This window comes from Oryctolagus cuniculus, chromosome 2, assembly GCF_051225735.1.
Source record: "Oryctolagus cuniculus isolate XC-2025 breed Fujian yellow rabbit chromosome 2, ASM5122573v1, whole genome shotgun sequence".
Taxonomy (NCBI): domain Eukaryota; kingdom Metazoa; phylum Chordata; class Mammalia; order Lagomorpha; family Leporidae; genus Oryctolagus; species Oryctolagus cuniculus.
The window spans coordinates 164,184,171-164,210,635 of NC_142868.1; the positions used below are offsets into that span (position 1 = coordinate 164,184,171).

At 41.4% G+C, this 26,465-nt stretch overlaps 1 protein-coding gene across 8 annotated transcripts in view; it reads right to left on the reverse strand.

Moving 5' to 3' along the window:
* The window catches only part of PLEKHH2 (pleckstrin homology, MyTH4 and FERM domain containing H2), a 111,193-nt gene that overhangs the window by 14,829 nt on the left and 69,899 nt on the right, over nt 1–26,465 (reverse strand). For 2 of the 8 annotated variants that reach the window (XM_002709902.6, XM_089326474.1), the window contains exons 17-25: nt 24,822–25,001; nt 20,670–20,778; nt 18,877–18,989; nt 14,866–15,045; nt 12,477–12,574; nt 10,578–10,755; nt 9,185–9,340; nt 7,277–7,374; nt 3,279–3,420 (exon numbers count right to left, since the gene is read on the reverse strand). In XM_002709902.6, coding sequence (XP_002709948.2) covers nt 3,279–3,420; nt 7,277–7,374; nt 9,185–9,340; nt 10,578–10,755; nt 12,477–12,574; nt 14,866–15,045; nt 18,877–18,989; nt 20,670–20,778; nt 24,822–25,001 — 1,254 coding nt within the window. Of the gene's footprint in view, nt 1–1,688; nt 2,165–3,278; nt 3,421–7,276; nt 7,375–9,184; nt 9,341–10,577; nt 10,756–12,476; nt 12,575–14,865; nt 15,046–18,876; nt 18,990–20,669; nt 22,166–24,821; nt 25,002–26,465 lie in introns of those variants that run through there. The other 6 variants (XM_089326476.1, XR_016229412.1, XR_016229411.1 and 3 more) reach the window with 6 other exon arrangements.

Sequence of the window (26,465 nt, forward strand, 5' to 3'; positions counted from 1 at the left end):
GCACAGACTAACTGCAAATCAACTCAGATAATTCCCAACATATTCTATATGAAACATGCCACAATAGAAATTATAATTCTTCAAAGCTTAGGTTCCTTTAGTATATTTCATTTACCTTCACAAAAGCTATTCTAAGGAAAAGACATCAAAGAAGTTACTTAATTCCCCTTTTATTGATGGAAAAATTGAAAACAGTATTTACTGGTTCACTCTCCAAATGCCTGCAGCAGCTAGGACTGGACTGCGGCCAAAGCCAAGAGCCTAGAACCCAATCCAGGTCTCCCACATGGGTAGCAGGGACCCAAACACCCGAGCCATAACTTGACCCCTGAGCGGGGATTCAAACTCAGGTGCTCTGAGAGGGGATGCAGGCATCTTAACTGGTTTCTGAACCACCAGGCCAAACGTCTGCCCCAGCTTCCTGCACTCAGAGTTTCCTTAGGTGACATAAAAATTATTGTAAAAGTGAACTAAACTACCATTCCTCCAAGAACACTAATGGGAAATGAACTATTTATAAGGCTGTCCTATAAATAAAGAACAAGTCTTGGCCTTCCAAAAGGCCACAGTCAGCAGGGCAAAGGGGGAACATGAATAGATAATTATGAACCATTGAGGTGAGGCCAGCAATAGATACATATAGGTCATTACAGAAACCCTAAGAGGCAGGATTCAGGAAGCCTTCCTGGAATCAGCAAACCCATGAGTAAAATTAAAGGATAAAATGAAGCTAACAGTTGAAAGGATGGGGTTAGAGATGTTTCTTTTTCTTTCTTTTCTTTTTTTTTTTTTTTTTTTGACAGGCAGAGTGGACAGTGAGAGAGAGAGAGAGAGAAAGGTCTTCCTTTGCTGTTGGTTCACTCTCCAATGGCTGGCGCTACCGACATGGCATCGTGCTGATCCGAAGCCAGGAGCCAGGTGCTTCTCCTGGTCTCCCATGTGGGTGCAGGGCCCAAGGACTTGGGCCATCCTCCACTGCACTCCTGGGCCTGAAGAGGGGCAACTGTGACAGAATCCAGCACCCCAATCGGGACTAGAACCCGGGGTGCCAGCGCTACAGGCGGAGGATTAGCCTTTAGAGCCGCAGCGCCGGCCAAGATGTTTCAAGCAATGGAGATATACTAGGGCACAGTTGTGGTACAGCGAGTTAAGCCACCCCAGCTTCCTGCTAATGTTCTTGGGAAAGCAGTGGAAGATGGCTCAAGTACTTCGGCCCTGTCCCCCACGAGGAGCCCCAGATGAAGTTCTGGGCTGCTGCCTCCAGCCTGGACTAGCCCTGGCCATTGTGGCCATCTGGAGAGGGAACCAGTGAACAGAAATTCGCCACCCCTCTCTTCACCTCTGTCATTCTGCCTTTCAAATAAATAAATAAATAAATCCTTTTTTTTTTTTGTTTTAATGAATAGAAATAAACTAGTAGAGTATAAGAGGCAAGACAAAGTGAACCATACGCGAGTCAAGGAATTGTGCACACAGCCATACTTGACACTTTACTGAAGCACAACTTCAGGGTAGGGAGTGTTGAGGCAGGAAAAGCAGGTGGAGTTCAATTCATAAAGTGCTCTGACATAGCCTCATTCACAATTTTGCTACATGTCACTTACTGGTACTGTAACAAATCTCCATGCAAAAATGATACTTCTTTTTAAAAAAATTTTACTTATTTATCTGTTAGAGAGAGAGAGAGAGAGAGAGAGAGAGTGCTCCCCCATCATCTAGTTCACTCTCTAAATTGCCACAAGGAAGCCAGGAGCTGGGAACTCAGTCCAGGTTTCCCACATGGGTGGCAGCTTGAGCCAGTTGCTTGAACCATCACAGCAGCCTCCCACAGTCTGCATTAGCAAGAGCTGAAATCAAGAGCCAGGACTCCAATCCAGGCACTCAGATAAAGTCTTTTTTTTTTTTTTAAAGATTTATTTATTTATGTAAAAGGCAGAGCTACAGAGAGGCAAAGGCAAAGAGAGAGAAAGAGAGAGAGAGAGAGAGAAAGAGAATTAGTCTTCCATCTTTCCATCTGCTGGTTCACTCCTGAGGTGGCTGCAACAACTGGAGCTGCGACGATCCAAAGCCAGGATCCAGGAGCTTCATCTGGGTCTCCCTCGTGGGTGCAGAGACCCAAGTACTTGGGCCATCTTCTACTGCTTTCCCAGGCCATTGCAGAGAGCTGGATCAGAAATGGAGCAGCCAGGACTGGAACCGGCGCCCATATGGGACGCCAGCACTACAGGTGGTGGCTTTACCCACTGTGCCACAGCGCTGGCCCCTCAGATAAAGTCATAAGCAGTGTCTTAACTGCTAGGTCAAATGCCAGCAGTTCAAGCGCACTTCTTGTCTCTCCCTTGAGATGTTGCTCTTGCCCCCATTCTGGGAGAAAGAACAAGCAGTGATATAAAGAGAGCATGTGTAGGTGTTCCAACTGAGAGTCCCAGAAGAATTTCCAACTAACAGTCAACATCACCCAGCAGACATGTGAGAGACAGCCTTAAAATGATTCCAGCCCTCAAGCTATGCCAGCTGATGCCATGGGAGGCAGAGACGAGCTGTCCTTTCACATTCAGGCCTCAGTCACTGTTTTAAGAGACTGAGATGTGGGGTCATTTGTTATGCAGTAGCAAATAACTAGAAAAACTGCACTAGTGTCTTTGTGAAGAATAAATTTGTGGGAGATCAGACCAGAGAAGGGCACGCTGGTTAGAAGCCAACTAAAGGAGACCTGGAAGGATGTGACATTGGTCTGACCATGGCAATGATAGTCAGTTTGGAGGGCAGTGAACAGAGTAAAGAATATGGAGTTAACAACTGGTAGGACGTGGTGACTGGTGGGAAAGGGTGAAAGAGAGAAGTATACTTCTATTTTGATTAAGTCATTATTTACTGTATATGTATATGTTTATAGAAGGCTGAACTTAACCCTAGTGGATACGATAGATAAATCAAAGAAAGTACTCTAATCTTCCCAAAGATCGAGCCCTGTTAGATTACTGAGCACTTTCAGCACGCATCCTCAGGCCACAGCTGGGATTCCTTTACCAGCTGTAACACCTAGTGGTACATGTTCAGCGAGGTTCTCTTCCGGGACTTCTATCTCATCCCGCCCCACTGCAATGGTCAGCAACTCACAGCCACACTGCAACCACAGTATCTCAGTTTTAAGGTGCTGGTCATAGCAAAGTGAATTTAAAGAATTACTGGCAGTATATTGTTTTGCTACATTTAATTCAGTGTGGAATTAGCATCTTATCAATTCATTATACTCTTCTACAGAACATGGAAGTTACCTGAGCTAAAAGAGCTGCCATTTCCAACGCAAGATCCTTGTTCAGAGGAAAAAGTCCATTTACTATTTGATCATTTGTCTGATACATTAACAGCAGCTTTTCTCTGTCAGTCTCTCCACGAGCTTGCATTGAGAAATACAGTCTGTAAAAAATGAAATTTTTTGTTATATGGGAAATTTTTACGAAGGAAGAAAGTAAAGATAAACCCAGAGAACTGTTCTCTGTAATCTGCTCAGCAAAATGAGGAAGAACTGTTTTTGAGTTGAGGCTGAAGATCTCTTTTAGTTATTTTATGGTTTTTAAATTATTTTATCATTATTTTTAAAGATTTATTCATTTATTTGAATTTGAAAGACAGAGTTACAGAAAGAGCAGGAGAGACAGAGACAGAGAGATCTACCATCCACTGGTTGGTTCACTCCCCAAATGAGGCATTGGCCAGGGCTGGGCCAGGCTGAAGTCAGGAGTCAGGAACTTCTTCTGGGGCTACCACATGGATGCAGGGGCCCAAGCACTTGGGCTGTCTTCCACTGCTTTCCCTGGCACATTAGCAGGGAGCTAGATTAGAAGTGGAGAGCCAGGCCATGAACTGATGCCCAAATGGGATGCCAGTGTAGCAAACGGCATCTTAACCCGCTTGGGCCACAACACCAGCCCCCTCCAAATTCACTTTTTATATCCCTCTTGACAGGAAATACCTCCATTCCTGGCTTGGGCCTCAGCCCAGCCCTGACTGTGGGAGGCATTGGGGAATGAACTAGTGGATGGGAGCTCTCTTTCTGTCTCTCAAATAAATACACACATAAATATTTTTAAAAAGAATTATCTGGGGGCTAGCACTATGGTGTAGCGGGTAAAGCTGCCACCCCAGTGCCGGCATCCCATATGGGCACCAGTTTGAGTCCTGGCTGCTCCATTTCCAATCCAGCTCTCTGCTATGGCCTGGGAAAGCAGTAGAAGATGGCCCAAGTGCTTGGGCCCCTGCACCCATATGGGAGACCCAGAAGAAGCTCCTTGCTCTTGGCTTCGGATCAACAACCATTTGAAAGATTCAAGGCTTTGGCCTCCTGTTCTTGCAGTCACTAATGGCCCCAGGGGAAGACTGCCAACAATGGAAACAGTTATTCCAGGAGTACTCTACTAGATGTCCATGCATGGATGTCTATACAATCTTGCTGATCTTTAGAAATTTGTAATTTAAAATGTGTTGTTTATTTATTTGAAAGGCAGAGAGAGGAGGAGGGAGAAAGAAGATAGACAGAGCTCTCATCTGCTGGTTCACTCCCCAAATGCTTTCAATAGCTGGGACTGGGCCAGGTGGGTGGCAGTGAGCCAACTTCTTGAGCCATCACCTGCTGCCTTTCAGGGTGTGCATTAGCAGGAAGCTGGAATCAGGAGTGGAGGTGGGATTTGAACCCAGGCACTCTGATTTGGGATTTTGACATCTCAACCTGGCATCTTTACTATGTCACATGTCTGTCTTGGAAATGTATGATTTTTAAAATCCTAGCAACCAAAGGTTCATGATCACCTTCTTATTACTTAGAACTCTGGCAAATCATCACAACTCATGAACCCTTGAACAAAGAAACTCCAATTTTTCACAACCACCATTGATTCAGAACAAAGGATTTAGTAGGTGACCCTTTAATTGCTGACTATGAGAGGAAGAAGAATGTACCATAATTATTTACCCATTCCCTTTTATTTTTTTAAAAGATTATTTATTTGAAAGGCAGAGTTAGAGAGAGAGAGAGAGAGAGAGAGAGAGAGAATTGTCCATCCACTTGTTCCCTCCTCAAATGGCTGCAACAGCCAAGGCTAGGTCAGGGCAAAGCCAGGAGCTAGGAGCCAGGAGCCAGAAGCCAGGGATCCCACCTGAGTACAGGGGCCCAGGGACTTGGACTTTCTTCTGCTGCTTTCCCAGGCACATTAGCCTGGAGCTGGATCTGAAGTGGAGCAGCCAGGACTTGAACTGGCACCCACAAGGAATGTCAGCATTGCAGGCAGCGGCTTTATCCACTATGCCACAATGCCGACCCTCCTCCATTCTCTTTAAATAAACATGTAAATTTCCTCCCACCTTTTCACTATTATTAAAAATGTGGTAAAGAAGATATTAAAACATATTGAGACAGTCTGCCCACTTTTGTGGGTTTTTCTGTGAATAGATGATCAGGAAAATAACGGAACTGGATCAAAGTCTGTAACATTCTGTAGGTACTAGAGCAGTTTCACTTCTTACATTCCAATTTTAAGTCCATGAACATCTTACAAAAGTAGGCCTCTGAAATTCCACTAGGTTCTGATGCTGACATTTTATTTATTTATTTATTTATTTATTTTTAAAATTTATTTACTTATTATTTGAGCGGTAAAGTTATAGACAGAGAGAGAGAGAGACAGAGAGAAATGTCCTCCATCCAATGGTTCATTTCCCATATGGTCTCAATGGCCAGAGCTGGGCTGATCTGAAGCCAGGAGCCAGGAGCTTCTTCCAGGTTTCCCACACAGGTACAGGGGTCCAAGCATTTGCACCATCCTCTACTGCTTTTGCAGGCCATGGCAGAGAGCTGGACCTGAAGAGGAGCAGCCTGGATATGGTGCCCATATGGAAACTTAGCCCACTATGCCGTAGCGCCAGCCCCTGATTCTCACATTTTATAGATTTCTTAATTTATAAGGTATAAAACTCAAATCAAATCCACAAAATACCATCATTTTGGTATAGTGAATGTGAACTGGTCAGTTAACAGTGTTTACTAAGTACCGTCACCTACCAACAAATGAACAAAAAAAAGTAAGTTTAAAAAGAAGGAAAGAAAATCTGGTTTCTGACCATAAGCCAATGTGCATTGACATTTTATCTGCCGAGCAGGAATGGTCTCCAGTTCTCTTGGCATCTTCTCACTTCCTAAAAAGCTGTGCGGCCTCCCTCTGCAGGACTCTGAACACCAGGCCCGCCTTGACCTTGGGGAAGCATCAATTCCTCATAGAAGCCTCTGAAGTCTGCAGGGTAGGTGAGCTCACACCCTTCCTCTGGGGAAGTTAATGTGTAAGTGCATGTTCATTAGAGCAAGCACATGATTAACAACTGCCTTCCTCACGAACTGTAAATCTGAAACGTCATGCATTGGCTCTACCTGTATGTTTATTGCCATTTTTCCCAGAACATCTAGCAAAAAGGCTGCCTAAAACTGAGAGAAAACAAAAAAGAAAGAGGGGCCGATGTTGTGACGTAGCAGGTAAGGCGGCCTGATATGCGACCATCCCTTATGGGCACTGGGACGTGTCCCTGCTGCTCTGCTTCTGATGCAGCTCCCTGCTAATGGCCTGGGAAAGCAACAGAAGGTGGCTCAAGTGCTTGGGTCCCTGACACATGGGAGACCTGAAAGAAGTTCCAGCCTCCTGGCTTTTGGCCTGGCCCAGTCCTGGTCATTGTGGCCATCTGGGGAGTGGACCAGCAGATGGAAGATCTCTCTCTCTCCACCTCTTCCTCTCTCATTGTTAACTCTTTCAAATAAATAAATAAAACTTAAAAAAAAAAAAGGAAAAGAGAATGTGAAGGAATAAGAATGAATGCATATGAATACATCATGTCTAAAAGACTTGGGCAAACGGTTATTTCTTCTTACTACAGATCTACAGTACAGTATTTGCATATTCAGTCCTTATAAAAATGTAATAATAGTGTTAAATGGACTTTTGAAAGTGAAAAATTCATCCTTGTATCAACCAACTTAAGAGAGCAGCTATTTTTTCTAATCTTTGTGCAGATACATTTTTATAAAATAAAATTTTTCATGACATTCAGAGACTAGAGTTGGGAACAAAATTTTATGTGATAGTTTCTCCCTAGAGAAGGAATTATCATTTATATAAATACGAAGTATAAGTGAGTATTATAATTTCCAAGGCTATTCAGTAGGAAACCAAATTGTAGTTACATGATTTGAACCTGGCTATGGCCTCCCACTCTGCCACTGGATCTTACACACCTGTTTTTGTAAGTCAGCCGCACGGTTCTTGTACCTTCACATTTCCCAGGGTGCTGTTCTTTGGAAGCTTGTTCCCATTTAGAGATAATGTCACAAATCTAGAAGGGAAATGGAAAACTGAGATTTATGGGACATTTCAGATCAAGATTTTCTGAAAAGTGTATTTGTAGACTGGATGTTTTCAATTACTGTGATCAGGTCAAATCTGCTCAAGCTCTTTGCTTCCAGCCTCTGTGCAATTCTGAGTTTAGGATTTAATTATGCATTGCTCTTTGGCCAACTTACCCTTTTGAATACACATTAACTTTGGACTGTGGCCTTGAATTTTTTAGTCAAAAAGGAATCTTAATGAAGGACTGGATGAAACTGGAAACTAGAAGATTCCAAGGATTTTTTCATGATTTGATCACTGAAGAACTAACTTTTCCACCTTCTAAGTTTACAAAGATTGGAATAACAAGTTATACCAAAGAAATCCGAAATACAAAGAAAGGGCCTAGGGCCAGAAATAGTTGTCTGATTTTGGGCAATCTCCTCATTTGCAAGAAAAGTCGACTGTTGTCTGAGGTCCCTAGTGTTTCTATAATTCTGTATTTCTAAACTTTAAAAAAACCTTGTTCCACAGGTCCGCTTTCTACTCATCCTTCAAATTCCAGCTCAGGTCTTCCCAAACTTACAGTGTGGAACTTAATCTCTCCCTCTGTACAAAGTTCACAACACTCTTAAAATATTTATCACCCGGGCCGGCGCCGTGGCTCAATAGGCTAATCCTCCACCTTGCGGCGCCGGCACACCGGGTTCTAGTCCCGGTTGGGGCGCCGGATTCTGTCCCGGTTGCCCCTCTTCCAGGCCAGCTCTCTGCTATGGCCAGGGAGTGCAGTGGAGGATGGCCCAGGTGCTTGGGCCCTGCACCCCATGGGAAACCAGGAAAAGCACCTGGATCCTGGCTCCTGCCATCGGATCAGCGCGGTGCGCCGGCTGCAGCGGCGGCCATTGGAGGGTGAACCAACGGCAAAGGAAGACCTTTCTCTCTGTCTCTCTCTCACTGTCCACTCTGCCTGTCAAAAATAATTAAAAAAAAAAAAAAAAAAAAAAAAAAATATTTATCACCCTAGTTTAAGATTATCATTGTGTAAATCTGCTCTTTCCTAGGCAAATTATAAGTTCTCCATGGACAGAAACCTATTTTTCACCCTTCTTGTATTCCCCATGGGGTTCAGCCCAGACCCTGGGACACAAGAGTTGAATAAATGAAAGAAATGGAAAATCATTTTATCAGTGGTTTTACACTTTTACTCTTATTACTCTAGCATTCAGAGGTTATCAATCTTTTTCCTCTCTTTCACATGGAGATGTGTGTGTGTAGACTATGCATTGAGTATTTTCTTGTTGGGGCCAGTGCTGTGATGAAGTAGGTTAAGCCTCTGACTGTGGTGCTGGCATCCCATATGGGCAAGGGTTTGAGTCCCAGTTGCTCCACTTCTAATCCAGAACCCTACTAATGGCCTGGGAAAGCAGCAGAAGATGGCCCCAGTGCTTGGGCCCCTGTACCTACATGGGAGATCCAGATGAAGCTCCTGGCTTCAGCCTGGCCCAGCTCTAGCCATTGTGGCCTTCTGGGGAGTGAACCAACAGATAGAAGACCTCTCTCTCTCCTTTTCTCTGTAACTCTGCCTCTCAAATAAACAAACAAATCTTAAAACAAAACAAAACAAACAAACAAAAACTCTGAATTTTACTGTTTGGCCAAAGTCTGAAAATTTTTTAAACAATTTTAAAGGTTAGGTTCAAAATAATATTCTGTTTTGTTCTGTTTTGAAAAATTCCTAAACTAAGCTTCTTGCAAAGAGTAAAGAGCAGGTTTTTTGCTGGTGGCTGGCTTTGGTTCCTTCTAGGTCTTGCTTGTACCTTGATGTTTCCTTGAAGACAGTGCTCTAAATCTCGGCCAGAAGGGTCATCTGTGAACAAAGCAAACCCAGACTGGGCTGGCTTCCTCATTCCTGTGTCCTGGTTCAATGTATTCAGAAATTCTTCCACTGTGGTAGATGCATCAAACCCAACTACCTAGACAGAAATAACAAAGCAGTTCTCTTAATATAAAGTGTACAAATTTCAAACTGAGTTTGCAGTAAGGAGACAGGGCACATTTGAAGCATAATTAATGATAACATTTATTTTTCTAGGTGCTTTAGCTTTTTTCCCTAAAGCTTCACTGGAGAACATTGACAAGGTTACTTACAGCTTGCTGTAAAAATTCAAAAATCTCAGCTTCAGCCAACAGACAAGAATTCAAAATAGACCATTTGACAGCTACAGACAACTTGCAGAAACATTATCTTACCCATTAGAAACAAGCCAAGAACTACCATTCAATATGCAATGTTTAAGCAAATGAAAGGAAACAAACAGGAAATGCATTTAAAATAAAGGAATATGTATTTAACGCCTGTGTCCTTACATAACTGAATTCTGTGATAAAAGGCTGCTGGCTCCAAAGACTAATTACTAGCTTTGGAACAGTTAAGAAGTAAGCACCTGGATCTGAGAGTTGGGAGGGTCCAGGAAAGTTTTTCCAAATAATTTCTGCACTTAGGAGATTTAAAAAGGTAGTAAGGGGTCGGAGTTTGGCATAGCACTTAGGATGTGGCTAGGGACGCCCGCATCCCACAAAAGAGCATGGGTTCCGGCTCCGGCCGTTCTTCCAATTCTAGCTTCCTGCTAATGTACACCATGGGAGGTAGCAAGTGATTGCTCAAGTACTTGGGTGCCTGGCACCTACAAAGAAGACATGGATGGTTTCTGAGCTGCTGGCTAAAGCCTGGCCAAACCTTGCTTGTTACAGGCATTTCAGAAGTGAACTCGTGGACAGAAGATCTCTCTCTGCCTTCCAAATAAAACAAAGATAAATAAAAATTTATAAATGATCATAAAATTGTACACACAGATGTTAGTAACTATTTTACTCACTTAGTAGTTGCATTGATGGTGAAAACCTTGACCAAAGTGTTTTTTGTTTATTCCATCAGAATCATAATGGCAGTGAAATCTATCCCTTAATTGGTTCAATATGAATTTGTTTTTAGTGTGAATTTTTTTTTTTTTTTTTTTTTTTTTTTTTTTTTTTAGCAAAACTGCTTCAAACTCAGCTGTTCTAATAGATGATCTGATAGATATGGTGCAGGTTTATCACTGCTAGCTGCTGCCAAAGGGAGGCGGACAGTCTCACTGGCCTGTTCCATGGAGCCTACATGTACGGTTCTTGGCTGAGCAAGTTTTTATTTCAGTACAAATGCTAGCCTACCTGATATATCCCATTCATGAAGTGCACTGGTATACTGAAGGGCAAAGAATGATGATAAGGGTTTCGAAGAAGGGTTGAAAGAATTTCCATTCTTGAGGGTCGTGCTTCCCGATCACCATTTTGCTGGGTTCTTTCCACACATCGCTGGCAGTAAATGGCATATTTTCCAAATTCAGTCCTGTAATATAAAACTTAAAATAAAACTTGAAGAATAAATTTAATTGAGACAATCTAAAATATGCAACCATTAATAAAGGGCCCCTTGAGGTACACTGTTACAATGAATGATGCTAATGTTGGCAGTAATTTTCCTTTCTGAATGATTCCAAACTGCTGTAACTTTTCTCAAATTTAATGTCTGCTTTAGCAACTGAGTGACTGAACATCCCTATGAAGTTTCATCTTTATTGTATTAGAGTCGCATTACCAGTCATTATACAGTCAATACATAGTGATGCCATTAAGAAACAGAAAATACTTGTATGGAGACTGGTAAAGGATGTCTTTAAAACAGGATGCAGGCCGGCGCCACAGCTCACTAGGCTAATCCTCCGCCTAGCGGCGCCGGCACACCAGGTTCTAGTCCTGGTCGGGGCGCCGGATTCTGTCTTGGTTGCCCCTCTTCCAGGCCAGCTCTCTGCTGTGGCCAGGGAGTGCAGTGGAGGATGGCCCAAGTGCTTGGGCCCTGCACCCCATGGGAGACCAGGAGAAGCACCTGGCTCCTGCCATCGGATCAGTGTGGTACGCCAGCCACAGCACACTGGCCGCGGCGGCCATTGGAGGGTGAACCAACAGCAAAGGAAGACCTTTCTCTCTGTCTCTCTCTCTCACTGTCCACTCTGCCTGTCAAAAAACAAAACAAAACAAAACAACAAAAAACAAACACACACACACAGGATGCAACAGAGTTCTCTTTTAAAGAACATGCAGGTTAATGCCTGACTGCCTAACAAGCTGAGAAAATGTTTTCAAACAAAAATGAAAATGTATTTTCCTTCTTTAACCCATATACACACTTGCTAAAAAATATTGAATGTTAAAACCACCAGATAAAGAAATGTAAAAGTTGGATAAAGGTCTTATTTGACCTCATTTATTCTATATAATTTTTCTTCTGTTTATAAAGTCAAATTGATAATATGCTAAATATATTTGTATTCAAGTGCCTTCAAGGCAGATCCTAAAGGGTCACCCTCAGTGACAGCAACTGAAAGCACATGACCTTGATCACAGTGCCCCAAAATGTAGAATGAGCCTCAGGCTGTTTTCCTATTGCTTCCAAGTTGTTTTTGTTTTACTGTGTGTGTGTGTGTGTGTGTGTGTGTGTGTGTTTGAGTCACAGGATCTATTTAAGCAGCCCAACACTAGCCTCGGGTAGGACAAAATGATTCTGGATAAGCCTTGGCTGAATGCTCCTGAGTCCCATTGCAAGAAAGCCATTCAGAAAGGTGGATTTTTCAAGGGAATACAAATGCTGAATGTAATTCAAATACATCCAATTATAGAAGAAGGGAAGACCATTTGGGAAAGTTTTCCACATCAAAGAATTCAAGGGGAGGAAAATAGTAAACGGGAAAACTAAGGAAACAAAATAGTTGCTTTGACTGAATGAACACCAACTAATGTGAAGTCATTCATACCGGAAACACACACAGACTTTTCACTTAAAAATATTCTTTGTCAGTTTTTCTAGCTTTTATTATAATCGTCCAAAAGATTAACATAACAAAGGAAACCTATTCCAAGCTCTACCTAAAATGATAACCAAAGGCTTCCTGTATCCATATTTGTGTCACACATTCTTCTGAAAGTGTACCTGGCAGGATATTAAATACTTATGATTTATTGTAGATTTTCAGAGGCCACAGAAACGGTTCAGCGGGCTAGTTTTCTGCACACCTGGAATCTGCATTCCTCTTTAGATGGAGCCTGAGGAGCCACAGGAAAGGATGATGGGGGAGGAAGAGCCCAACACAGAGCGCCAAGAGCTGCCAGCCCTGGGCAAAGAGAGGGACCACAGGTTAGATCTCCCATGATGGTCAGAGGTGTGGCTGGAGGAGGCTGGGAGAGCACCGGTGGATGATGGTCTCCCTTCACCAAAAATGTCTTGCTCCTTATATATATATATATGTGTGTGTGTGTGTGTGTGTATGTATATATACACATATATATACACACATATATATATATATACACACATACATATACACACACACACACATATATATGGAAGGAGCAAGACATTTATATAAATATATATTTGTTGAGAATACTCATCACATATTAAAAACATAAACAACTATTAGATCCGATCCATGGATCCATCTAGTAGTGGATATAATTGTCTGCAACTGAGATACAAAAGCTAAGTGGACATGTAGATCTCTTGACATCACACTCAAAGACTAAGACAGCATTCCTTTTTTTGTTCATTTACATACTTATTCATGGAAATTTAAAAGCTTTGAGAAAGGCAGGTTGGTTGCAAAATAATAGAAAACCATATACCCTAACCAAGACTCACCTACCCACACATGCGTACATATAGACAGATAGACACACATGAAGGGCAAGTATAAAAAATACTAACAGAAGTTATATTTAAGTAACAGGATTACATGTGATTTTTATTTTTTCATTGCTCGGTTCTATGTTCTCTTTTCTATATTTTTTTCAGTAAGTGAGTAGAACTATATAGAAATGGAGAGGTGAATGGGCACAGTCCCTGACCTTGAGGAGCCTCCAGTATAGTAGAAGACAGTTATGCATTTAAACAGTAAATTAGGGGGCTGGCTCTGTGGCATAGCAGGTTGAAGTCCTGGCCTGAAGCACCAGCATCCCATATGGATGCCGGTTCAAGTCTCAGCTGCTCCTCTTCCGATCCAGCTCTCTGCCATGACCTGGGAAAGCAGTGGAAGATGGCCCAAATCCTTGAGCCCTTGTACCCAGGTGGGAGACTCGGAAGAAGCTCCTGGCTCCTGGCTTTGGATCGGTGCAGCTCTGGCTGTTGCAGCCATCTGGGGATTGAACCAGTGGATGGAAGACCTCTCTCTCTGTCTCTACCTCTCTCTGTAACTCTTTCAAATAAATAAAATAAATCTTTAAAAAACAAATAAACAGTAAATTAGAATACAGTATAGTGATATCATGTGTTAATTTTTTAAAAGTATAACCAACGGAGGGAATGCTGGAGAAGTCAGGAAAGGAGCCACACAGAAGATGTTGCTTGGACTGGATGGTAAATTCTACAGGTGGGAAGGAAGAAGAGCCATCCAGGTAACAGAAATACTGACAGGTACAAGGTAGACAAGTTGCAAAGGCAGGATGTGACTGAAGAACAGGGAGAGGTTATTCGTTCACTGTGCGCTGGAGGCAGGAAGTAGAGAAAGGGGAGCCCAGAAGAGTCAGAGTAGGAAGGGCTCTTGACACAAAGCAAGGGTTTCAGAACCCCTCTTATGCACAGGCCCCCATCAGGCCCTGGGAAGGAAGGGCCCTATTGACTGTGTTCATATTATAAACATGGCAAAAGTGTGCAAAAGCAATATAACTTGAACTTTCTTTCTTAAAAGAGTTTCCAAGTCCCTCAAAAGTTGGATTCAATCCCAAGTCCTGTGTGCTAGGGTAAAAGATTTCTGTTTTATTCGGAGGTTGACAGGGATCAATTTGCAAAGATGAAAACAGGCATTCACAAGAGAGGAAACACAAATGACTACAGAACACCTGAAAAATATACTCAGTTTTATAAATAATTGAAGAAATGTATCCCAAATCAATAACAAACTACCACCTTTCCCCTAGAGAGAATTTAGAACTGAATATTGTTGAAGAAATACAGAAAAATTCTAGAAGTGTATTCAAAGGGATTTACTGTACGTGAGATTTTGTATCTGTACATGAGATTTTGATTGAAAGATATCTATTATAGAGGTAATATTATAGGAAAGATAACTGTAAGAAATAAATGTATAATAATTGATATTTATAAGATCATTAATACTTAGAAGAATGTTTAAGGATATAGGGGAAATGAATATTTATATAATTTATAAAGAGTGATATGCACTGCAGTGATATAAAAAACTGAGAGTGTGCATACATCTATACACACATCTTCATTTATATATAATCGTATAAGCAAAAGGATATAGATCAAAATATTAATAGCTGTTTTTCCTTTCATACTTTTGTATTTTCTAAATGTCTGTTTTGAATGTATGAATGTTATATCATCCTTATAATCAGGAAAACAACATCATTTAAAAGTGCACGGCTATGCATCAATATATACCTGCAGTGGTCCTGGCTGATTCTGCGGTTGTCTTCGTCTTGTCTGTTTGATAAGCTGACAGCAAATTTCATTCTGCAACTCAGGATGTGTCAGGCAGATTTGTAAAGCACTCTGGGCTAGAGATATGTGGTAATCAATGGCAGGAGAGTCAACCGCTGCATTGATAAAAAGCTGGCAGGTCTGAATTAAACACACATAAAGACATACTCAAGGTAAGAAACCATTGCATTTATCCTGCATGAATTCTACTGACTCTCACTTAGTAAGTTTCTGTTTACAATGGAAAAAGATATAATATTAATCAAAAGAAATCCGGAGTGGCTATAATAATAGTCAACTAAGTATGTTTCAAAGCAAGAAATTCTTCCAGAGATAAATAGGCTCATTTTATAATGAAAATGGGACTAGGTCACGTACAGACATATCAATTCTCAACATTTAAGTAGTTCATAATAGAGCTTCAAAATGCACATTAGTTACATCCAATTTAAAAAGTCATCGTACTTTTCATCTCTAAAAGTTCAGTGTGGGTCTTCTCGGTACTTCCCATTACTCTCCTTACAATGCTCATGCTTCTGGAATGTATGAAGTGTGGTAGCCAGTCTCCAGGATGGCTCCCTGGGATCTCCACCTCCTGATAACACATATGCTTTCTCTAGAAATATGATGTTTGCTTTTAGCTTAGATACACACATTTTACCATTTTAAGGAAGTATCTGTTCACTGCTATTTCATGAACATTGAATTTATCAAATGCTTTTTCAATATCAACAGATGATTATCTATTAATAAACAATATTAATAAGTCTCCTAATATTTAATCATCCTTTATTTTCTAAAATAAATTCATCCTTGTCATGATTTAGTACCCTTTTAATATGATGCTGGATTATGATTGCTAATATTTTGTTTTTGCATATGTACTCTGTTTTATATAATATTTGTTGGGATTTGATATCAAAGTAATATTTACTTCACAAAGAAAATATGATGGTAGGAAGACTGAGATTTTCATCAACATAATCCAACACCAAAGAGAGGCGGGGATGGGAAAATAAAACAAAATAAGTGATGTGCTAATGGCTGTGGACATGAGTAATGACTATTTGAGACCTCATTAATACAAGTGTTTGCTCCACCCTTACTCATGTACATATTTACAATTTCCCAAAATCAAACAAAATATGGACAATTTACTTCTATTTTGATGCATTACAACAACTTACACAACACTGAAACTATCTACACATAAAATTTGGTCAGTTCCTCTCAAGATTTTTCTTTTCTTATGGAATCAATTTTGGTAATTTGTTTTCTTATAAAATTGATGAACTGAAGGGCAGCCATTTGGCACCTGGGACACCTGCATCCCATAATGGAGAGCCTGATTCAAGCTGCAGCTCCACTTTCAATTCAGCTCCCTGCTGATGCACACCCAGGAAGACAGCAGATGATGGCTCAAGTACTTGAGTCTCTGCAACCCCATGGGAGACCCAGATGAAGTTCCTGGCTCCTGGTTTCAGCCTGGCCCAGTCCCAGCTATTGATGACATTTGGAGAATGAACCAGTGGATGGAAGATATCTCCCTCTCTGTTTTTCAAATAAAATGATAAAAAATAAATATTTAAAGTTGATTAACTCATCCAGATTTTTGTCTTTGGGTACTGTGTATTCCACATGATTTTTTAATAGAAAATTTTAAATATGTACAAAAGTAGAGACTAGGGGCTAGTGTCACGGCGTAGCAGGTAAAGCAGCCGCCTGTGACACTGGCATCCCATATCAGTGCTGGTTTGAGTTTCAGCTGCTCCACTTCCAATCCTGGAAAATGGAAGTGGAAGTCCTTGGGCTCCTGCCACCCACATGGGAGAAGTGGAAGAAGCTCCTGGCTCCTGGCTTTAGACTAGCCTAGCTCTGGCTGTTGTGGCCATTTGGGGAGTGAACCAGAGGATGGAAGATCTCTTTCTGTCTCTCCCTCTCTCTCTCTGTAACTCTGACCTTCAAACAAACAAATAAATCTTAAAAAAAAAAAAGTAGAGAGTCTAGTATAATGATCATGTATATACAGATGCATTTCCCAATCAATAATTATTAGCATTTTGTCAAATTTGTTTCTTTCACTACCACCCACTTGCCCTACTTTTGTCTCTTGGAGTATTTTAATGTATATCAAGTACTTTATCAATAAACACTTCAGCATGGATAACTAATTGATAAAACGTTTTTTATATAAACATCATGTCATTATTTCATCTCCCTAAATGAATAATTCCATATTAACAGATATCTAAAAAATAAATGATTTTTTTGAGATGGGAAGAATGTAGATAAGAAGCAACCTAAAGAAACTGAGGCTCTTAGAGACCAGGGGGAACTATAAGTTCTTGTAGACTACAACCCAGACAACAAGGTGCACGACATTCTGAGATTGGAGGAATGCAGGAGAAAACAAAGGAAAGAATGTTGGAGAAGGGATTTGGGGTCATAGTGTCTAACATGCTCTGAGGGTCTCTGTTGTGAGGGGTGCTACTGAGTAGGGAGCGAGGAGGATGTAGAGGGATCAGGTCCACGGATATACATTGGTTCCAGGCTATACGGGCTGTTTGATGCTGTCTGGCAATGGCCCCCTCGATTAGTGTGGAGCAGACAACACAGCATTGATCTAGGGCTTGGCATAAGAGTGCATGGCTCTGTGGCGCAGCAGGTTAAGGCCCCGGCTGGTGGTGGTGGCATCCCATATGGGCGCCGGTTCAAGTTCTGGCTGCTCCACTTTCGATCCAGCTCTCTATTGTGGCCTGGGAAAGCAGTGTAAAATGGCCCAAGTCCTTGGGCCCCTGTACCCACATGGGAGACCTGGAAGAAGCTCCTGGCTCCTGGCTCCTGGCTTCAGAGCAGCTCAGCTCTGGCTGTTGCGGTTATTTGGGAAGTAAACCTACAGATGGAAGACCTCTCTCTCTCTGGCTCTACCTATCTCTGTAACTCTTTCAAATAAATAAAATAAATCTTAAAAAAAAAAAAAGAGTGCATGGAGAGGGAAGAGGAAGATGGGTGGGAGGGAGGGTACAATGGGAAGAATTACTATGTTCCTAAAGTTATATTTATGAAATGCATGCAAATAAACAAATGAATTATTAAAATAAAAAAAAGTGCAAGGAAGTATGGTCCCAAGGAACAATGAGGATTAATGAGTACAGGAATCCAGACTGGATAAGGAAGAAGAAAAGCAAAAGGAAATTATTATGATCTCAGAAAAAGTAAGTGGTACAAAACAAAGGTCTTAGAATTGGCAAAAAATGAAAGAGTAAGAAAATAAGAGAGCTTGTAGGCTGATATTATGCTTAAAGAAAGAGATATTAGGACTTAAGCTTTCAGAGGTATTGTCCTCGAAAGAATGGTGAGGTCAAGGTATATACACAGAGAACAGGAAAATGAAATGGACCAGAGGTGAAGCTCACTAGAGTTAAGAAGATCAGGAATCTTAAAGCCATGTTATTGGTGAGTTACATGATAATAAAAGTCATTTGCAAGATTTCAGGTAGAGAGAAAGAGTGTGAATGGGAACCAAAATCCTTAATGGAATTTAAGGTGTCATCACAAGGTGACGATGACGGAGTTGGGAGAATGAAGAGTGGTATAGCTGAATGGTAACTTCAAGTGGTCAGGAATTTCTAATGGTGATTGAGGTAGTAAGTATGAGAGTGGCACTGGAGAGACAGGAGAGAGCTGAAGCTGGTGTGATGTGAAACATCTTCCCATCTGAGAGCTAAAGGGGAAAGCATTCTTCAGCTACCCAGGGTTTCAGATTGCCCAAACCACACATGGCTTATTTCAGTACATTGCAAATCCTCACTCAGAAAACATACTGGATTTATCGAATTTTATTTCAATACATTTCTTAATCAATATCATCATCATCACATATTCAGTTATCTTGGAGTGAAACTTTATAGGCCAAAGTATTATTTTTTCTTGTTTTTCAATTGACTATCTAACAACACATAACTACCTCACCTTAAATAATTTAATAGCTTCTGTTTGCAGAGCTTCAGAAGGCAGTGTTGTCAGAGGGGAAATGATTCCTTCTTTGCTGTGACACAAAGTGGGGTGTCTCCATATCTGAGAGGCTAAGCACAAAAGAAGATATGAACAGAAAACTGAACAAATCACTTATTTTGGCATTCCATTAATCCTGTAGAAATGAGCTCCTAACAGCCTGGCTCTCAACGTTTGCGTCACAAAGGTCAGGAGACAACTTTCACAACATCACTTTATTCCAGGTGCCGAGCCACTGGGATTCTCATGTTCTGCTGTGGATCACGTTCACTAAAATGCTGGTACCTAACACACTCGGCTGCAACAAGTCCACAGGACACTGTTGTAGTGTTTAACGTGCTAAAGAGTTGGGTAGGGAGATGAGTGGACATGAGATAAGCTAAAGGAAGGTATACAAGAGAGATCAAAAAAGGAGATCCGAAGTAAAAGAAGAACTTGAAATCATTCCTAAAATTAACAGTTACTAAGTGTTTATGTGGACACTGCAAATGAAATGACATCTCTGTTAGTATGCAATGTATATTATAGGACTCAGACTCTCAGTAGGGAACCCTTAAAAATTAACTCACATGCAAAGCTACAAATGCCCTAAAAGAGTTAAAGGAGCAGCGGGAGGGGACAGGTGTTCTGTCCAGAGTAGATGACCGCATTCCCACACTGGAATGCCTGGGTTCGATACCTGGCTCCAGCTCCTGACTCCAGCTTCCTAGTAATGCAGACCCTGGGAGGTAGTGGTGATGGCTCAGGCAATCAGGTTCCTGCTTCCCATATAGGAGATCTGGATTGAGTACCTAGATTGAGTTCCTGACTCCTGGCTTTGGCCCAGCTGAGTCCTGGCCATTGCAGGCATCTGCAGACTGAACCAGCAAATAGGAGATATCTCTCTCTCTTTCTACCTTTCAAATAAAATAAAATAAAGCAAATAGGAATACTATCTTGACTTATATCATTTCTGGGGACAAAGAAAATTTAAAAAAATCAAATGGCAAAGTATGTTGGGATATAATTTTTTTTTATTTTTATTTTTTTTTATTTTTTTTTTATTTTTGACAGGCAGAGTGGACAGTGAGAGAGAGAGACAGAGAGAAAGGTCTTCCTTTGCCGTTGGTTCACCCTCCAATGGCCGCCGCGGCCGGCGCGCTGCGGCCGGCGCACCGCGCTGATCCGATGGCAGGAGCCAGGAGCCAGGTGCTTTTCCTGGTCTCCCATGGGGTGCAGGGCCCAAGCACCTGGGCCATCCTCCACTGCACTCCCTGGCCACAGCAGAGGGCTGGCCTGGAAGAAGGGCAACCGGGACAGAATCCGGCGCCCCGACCGGGACTAGAACCCGGTGTGCCGGCGCCGCTAGGCGGAGGATTAGCCTAGTGAGCCGCGGCGCCGGCCGTTGGGATATAATTTTAATATTGATCAAGCACCTTTAATCAAGGCAGATGCTGAGCTGAAGTGGGCTGGCTGGGGAATCTCCCGTGCCTAGGTAGGATTTCGTCCTGTTGGTGCGGACCGTGAAGGAAGGGAGGCATTCTGAACAGAGGGAGCAAGGTGAACAAAGGCAGGAGGGTGTGCCAGGGCATAGCTCACTGGGGGATAACGGTGGTGGCCCTGCAGTGAGAATTCTGGTCACTGCAGGTAAAGCCAGTGACCAGGAGGTACACTATAGGGAAACAGGAACCCACAAAGTGAAAACTCTGTTGGGCTAAGGGGGTTGGGATCCATTTCACAAACCATAAATCCTTCCAGGTGTATGAACTTACAAGGTTCCCCTTCTATATTCAGCAATTTGCAAACAAGTTGTTCAAATTCTGATCCAACGTTCACATTATTCCTTCCAGCTGCTACAGTCAGATGATAAAGCCAAGTATCCTTAAAATCAGAACAAAGGAATAGAAAAGTTACTCAAGATATGGATTTGATTAATTAAGGAAAAACTGTATAAGTAATAGAAAATATGTGAGTCTGAGAGAAAACTACTTATTTTAATTTTTAAATAATAACTAAAAGCCATTCAGTCAAAGGTTTCTAAGGCAGGTTCTCTCAAATGGCATTCATATTACTTTTCCCATTGTTCACAATTTTATGATTTACTATACATGTTTCTTAGAAAAGCATGACAAAATAAGCAGAGTAATATGATAAGGGACTGGAATAAATTTAACCAGTCAATGTTCTTTTAAGAAATTCTATCAACTTTAAAATCTCACTCCCAAAGTATAACATACAGAATATTTAGAAAATGTGGAAAATTTAAAGAAGATAATAATACCCAAATTTCCCTGCTTCCCAAAAGTAATTCCTGGCTTTTTATTTTCTATATGAAAATATATATGTAATTAAAATTTTATATATTTGGCATTATTCTAAAAATAGATGAAAATTTCTGGATTTTACTAATACAGAGTAAGTACTACTTTGTTGGTAGAAATTCCTTATAAACAAGTTTTAATGGCTATACGATATTCTACTATATGGACATACCACATTTATTTAATCAATTTCCTATTGTTGAACAAGTAATGGTTACTAATTTCTCACTGACAAAAATAACATTATCACGGGGTGGACACTTAGGAAGATGAGGTTGAGATGCTTGTGTCCCACATCAGAGTCTGAAACACACCTGCAGCTCCTGACCCCAGCTCCCTGCTAATGCAGACCTCAGGAAGCAGCAGTGGTGGCTGAAGTAAGTGGGTTCTTGCCACCCACATGGGAGACCTGGGTTGAGTTCCCAGCTCCTGCCTTTGGCTCATCATGTCCTAGCTGTCATAGGCATTTGAGGAGTAAACCAATGATTGTGAACCGTCTTTCTCTCTGAGTGTCTCTCAAATAAATAAAAATACTGTCACAACTAATATGGGATTAATTAGAGGATACTCACTGTATTTTATGTTTGAAATAGTTCAGAAATGAAATTACTTTCTTAAAAATATTTATTTATTTATCTGAAAGTCAGAGTTACACAGAGAGAGGAAGAGACAGAGAGAGAGAGAGTGATCTTTCATCTGCTGGTATACTCCACAGATGGCCACAATGGCTGGGGTTGGGCCCAAGACGAAGCCAACAGCCAGGAGCTTCTTCCAGGTCTCCCACATGGGTAGTGGGGCCCAAACACTTGGGTCATCTTTCACTGCTTTTCCCAGGCCATTAGCAGGGAGCTGGATCATAAGCAGAGTAGCTGGGATTTGAACCAGAGCCCATATGAGATGCTGGTGTTGCAGGTGGAGGCTTAATCCTCTACACCATGATGCCAGCCCTGAAATCAGTTTTAAAAGAATATTATGTTCAACAAATTTATACATAAATCTTTGGCTGCATTTATGATCATTTACTTGGAATATATATATTCTTTGGAATAGAATTATGAGTCATTACTGGGAAATGAACACTTTTAGGACTCTTGAAACATACATTCAAAGTGTTTTCCAGAGCACTTATACCACCTTATATTTCTACCAAGGATGAGCGAATTTCCTTTATCAAGTCTTACTAACATTTTTTAATTTAATCTTTGATGAGTTGAGAGACAATACAAGTTTTACCAATGAGACTTAGCATTTCTTTGTTACAAATGAGTCTAATTAAGCATTAATTAACCATTAGTTAGACTATCTGTAATCAAATCTCCTCAGTAAGTTGTTCCCTGGGTACAACTCCCATTTTCCCAGTGAAGACTCAGTTCTTTTCACATCAGGAGGAGGCAGCAGAGGAAGTGCTTGGGAACATGGGTTCAGAATAAAAGCTATGAATCTACACACCAGCTCTGCCTCTTGCGAGATGTGTGAACACAGGAATGTGCTTCTGTTTTTCCATCTGTAAATGGGAGTAAAACCATTTCCCCCAGGGAGTATTCATGAGGAAGAAGAATAAATAGACTGAGCACTTTGCGCCTGATATACATGATTAAACACAAGGATCATTACTAACTGTAATAATTTATAAGTTGTTTGTCTGTTAAAGATATAATATCTATCCAATGAAATTTTGTATTTTGTAGTTTCTAATTATGTTTAGGATTTAATTTTCTATAAAGGAGTATTTTAATATGTTATACTCAAATATACCAATCATTTCCATGTGATTTCTTTCTTTTAAAACATCTTCTATTCTTTTTTTTTTAGATTTATTTATTTATTTGAAAGTCAGAGTTACACACAGAGAGAGACAGAGGGAGAGAGAGAGAGAGAGAGAGAGAGAGTTATCTTCCATCCACTGGATCGCTTCCCAGATGGCTGCAAAGGCCAGGGCTAGACCAAGACAAAGCCAGAAGCCAGGAGCTTTTTCTGGGTCTCCTACATGCAGATAGGGGTCCAAGTACTCAGGCCATACTACACTACTTGCCCAGGTACATTAGCAGAGAGCTGGATTGGAAGTGGGCAGATGGGACTCGAACCAGAGCCCATATGCTGGTGTCACAGGCAGTGGCTTTACTCACTATGCCACAATACCAGCCCCTATTTATTTATTTTTGTCTTATTTGGAAAACAGAGTGACAGAGAGAGATATACAGTTTTTTTGTAAAGATTTATTTATTTGAAAGTCAGAGTTACACAGAATGAGGAGAGGCAGAGAGAGAGAAAGAGAGAGAGAGAGAGAGAGAGAGGTCTTCCATCTGCTGGCTCACTCCCCAACCAGCCACAATGGCCAGAGCTGCACCGATCTGAAGTCAGGAGCCAGGAGCTTCCTCTGGGTCTCCCACTCAGGTGCAGGAGCCCAAGGACCTGGGCCATCTTCCACTGCCCTCCCAGGCCATAGCAGAGAGCTGGATCGGAAGTGGAGCAGCCAGGTCTTGAACCAGTGCCCATATGGGATGCCGGCGCTTTTGGCCAGGGTGTTAACTCCCTGCGCCACAATGTCAGCTCCAAGATATACAGTTTACCCCAAATGCCTGCAACAGCCAGGGCTGGGCCAAGCCAAAGCTGGGAGCTGCAAACTCCATGTGAGTCTCCCATGCAGGCAGCAGGGATCCAAGTACTTGAACCATGACCTGCTGCCTCCCAGAGTGCACATAACAGGATGTTAGAATCAAGAGCAGAGCTGTGACTCAAACCCATACACTCCAATATGAGATGTGGGCCTCGCAAGTGGCATTTCTTACAATGCCTTCTCTTCCTCAGAAAATACTTCCTACTTATATATCACATAAAGATCTTCTTAAAAAATAATTTCATTGAACTTTTTAGCTCTTTAAAGTCACTTGGAAATTATTTTTCTATGTGTGTGAGATGAAAAATTAATGTCTTCCTAAGTAGCTAATATTCAATACATAATAAACACACAATACTATGTTTGAATAATCTGCTACTCCCCATCAATTTGTGATGCCTCCTTTATCATTTATTACTATACATACTAATTCCAGCCTTGAGACCACTTTCCCAACAGGATTGAAAAGTGACAAGACCCTTTCCCAGGGAGGTGAAGAATCACTGGATGCCAATGCTATGACGCAGCTGGTAAAGCCACTGCCTATGACGCCGAAATTCCATATGGGCTCTAGTTCAAGACCAGGCTGCTTCATTTCCATTCCAGCTCCTTGCTAATGTGCCTGGGAAAGCAGTGTGGAAGACGGCCAAGTTCTAGGACCCCTGCACCCAGCTGGGAGACCTGGAAGAAGCTCCTAACTCCTGGCTTTGGTCTGGCCCAGCCCCAGCTGTTGTGACCATTTGGGGGAGTGAACCAGTGAATGCAACATCTTTCTCTCACTCTGTCTCTTTATCTCTGTGTAACTCTGATTTTCAAATAAATAAATCTTAAAAAAAAAAAAAAAGAATCTCTGAAAACTGAGATGAAAGTCTTTAGCAAAATGTTCATCTTCATTTTTATAAAATCAATTCAAAAATGTTCTAGCAATATCTGAGTAATATTAGTCTAAAAAGTCATTCTGAATCAACCAAGAAGTCTGGAAATACCTTTTCATGCTTGGATCCAATTAGGAGGTAAGTGGGACCTTGATCTTTGGGGTGGATTACAATGGTGTGATGTGTGGATAACAGACTGCGCCCACTGGCCTCGTAATCTTCATCAGAATCGCAGGATCTGTCAACCTCTTCCACTTTAGCCTCCCAGAGTTTGATCTGACCTAAAGGAAACTGAAGCAAATGTTAGTAATTGTAAGATAGACACTTTATAAATCTTTTCCTATGAACATTTGTAAAGAATTCATTTATTTTACTTATTTAAAAGGCAGAGAGAGAGAGAGAGAGAGAGAGAGAGAGATCTCTCATCTGCTGGTTCACTTTCCAAATGCCTACAACTAGGAAGAAGCAAGACTACAGCCAGGGGCCAGGAATCCAATCTGGGTATCCCAAGTGAGTGGCAGGGACCCAGCTACTTAGGCATCACCTGCTGCCCACAGCGTGCACACTGACAGGAGGCTGGTATAGAGGACAGAGCCTGGACTCTAACCACAGCACTCCAACAGGTCATACAGGCATCCCAAGCAGCAGTTTAACCATTGTGCCAGCTCCTCCCCCTACCAACATTTTTCATGTTCATTTTTATAAAGTATACTTTATTTTAAAAAAATCAATGTTTGGAGGCAATTTGGTTATCCACATTGTTGCAAAAGCAGAAATAACAACTGAAAAAGCCTGATTGTAATGTTAAAGAATAATAGGAACACTGGATTTAACTTCTGAAAAAAAAAAAAAAGCAAGAAGCTACTTCTGTACACTAGGTCAGATTATTCAGCTGAACTAAAATGACCTATTACCCAGTCAAGTATTAGCAGTAATGCAATCAAAATAATCAAATCACTGATCAATTCCATAGGGAAAAAAAGTCAAATGTGGACAAGGGTAGACATAGTCTCAACTTTGTTCAGAGGGAGAAATAACATAATTAGATGGTACAAAGATAAACTATCACTTCAAATTCCAGTAAATGGGTGTTCTGAGGCTATTAACAAGTGTAATGTATCACAAAACAATGTCATGATTTCCTCTATCTTAATTTAAAGGTAGAAAAAACTTCCTAAAGTTAATTTACATCAAATTTTACCTAATCTATTATTGACAATAACAACTGTATCTGCTGTATTGAATATTTAACATATCTCTTCCAAAACTTCTGTTTTAATGAAGCACATTTATTCCAGGAAAATACAGTGTGCCTCAGATTTTTGGCCAGGTTGGCAACTACAGTTCTGAGAAAGTGTTCTATCTCCAAAGACATTTACCCACATACACTTTCTTTTTTTCAAAGATTAATTTATTTATCTAAAAGTCAGAACTAGAGGGGGGGGCTTCCATCTTCTGGTTCACTCCCCAAATGACCACAACACCTGGGGCTGGGCCAGGCCAATACCAGGAATGTGGGTCTCCCACATGGGTGCAGAGGTCCAAACACTGAGGCATCCTCCATTGCTTTCCCAGGCACATTAGCAGGGAGCTGGATTGGAAGTGGAGCAGCTGGGACTTGAACCGGCACCCAGAGGGGATGCCAGTGGTGTAGGTGGTGGCTTAACCCCCGTGCCACAGCACCGGCCCCACCCTCCTATACTGTCAAGCTCAGTTCCAGGGACCAGGGCTTGGACTCCTTTTCCATCTGTATTC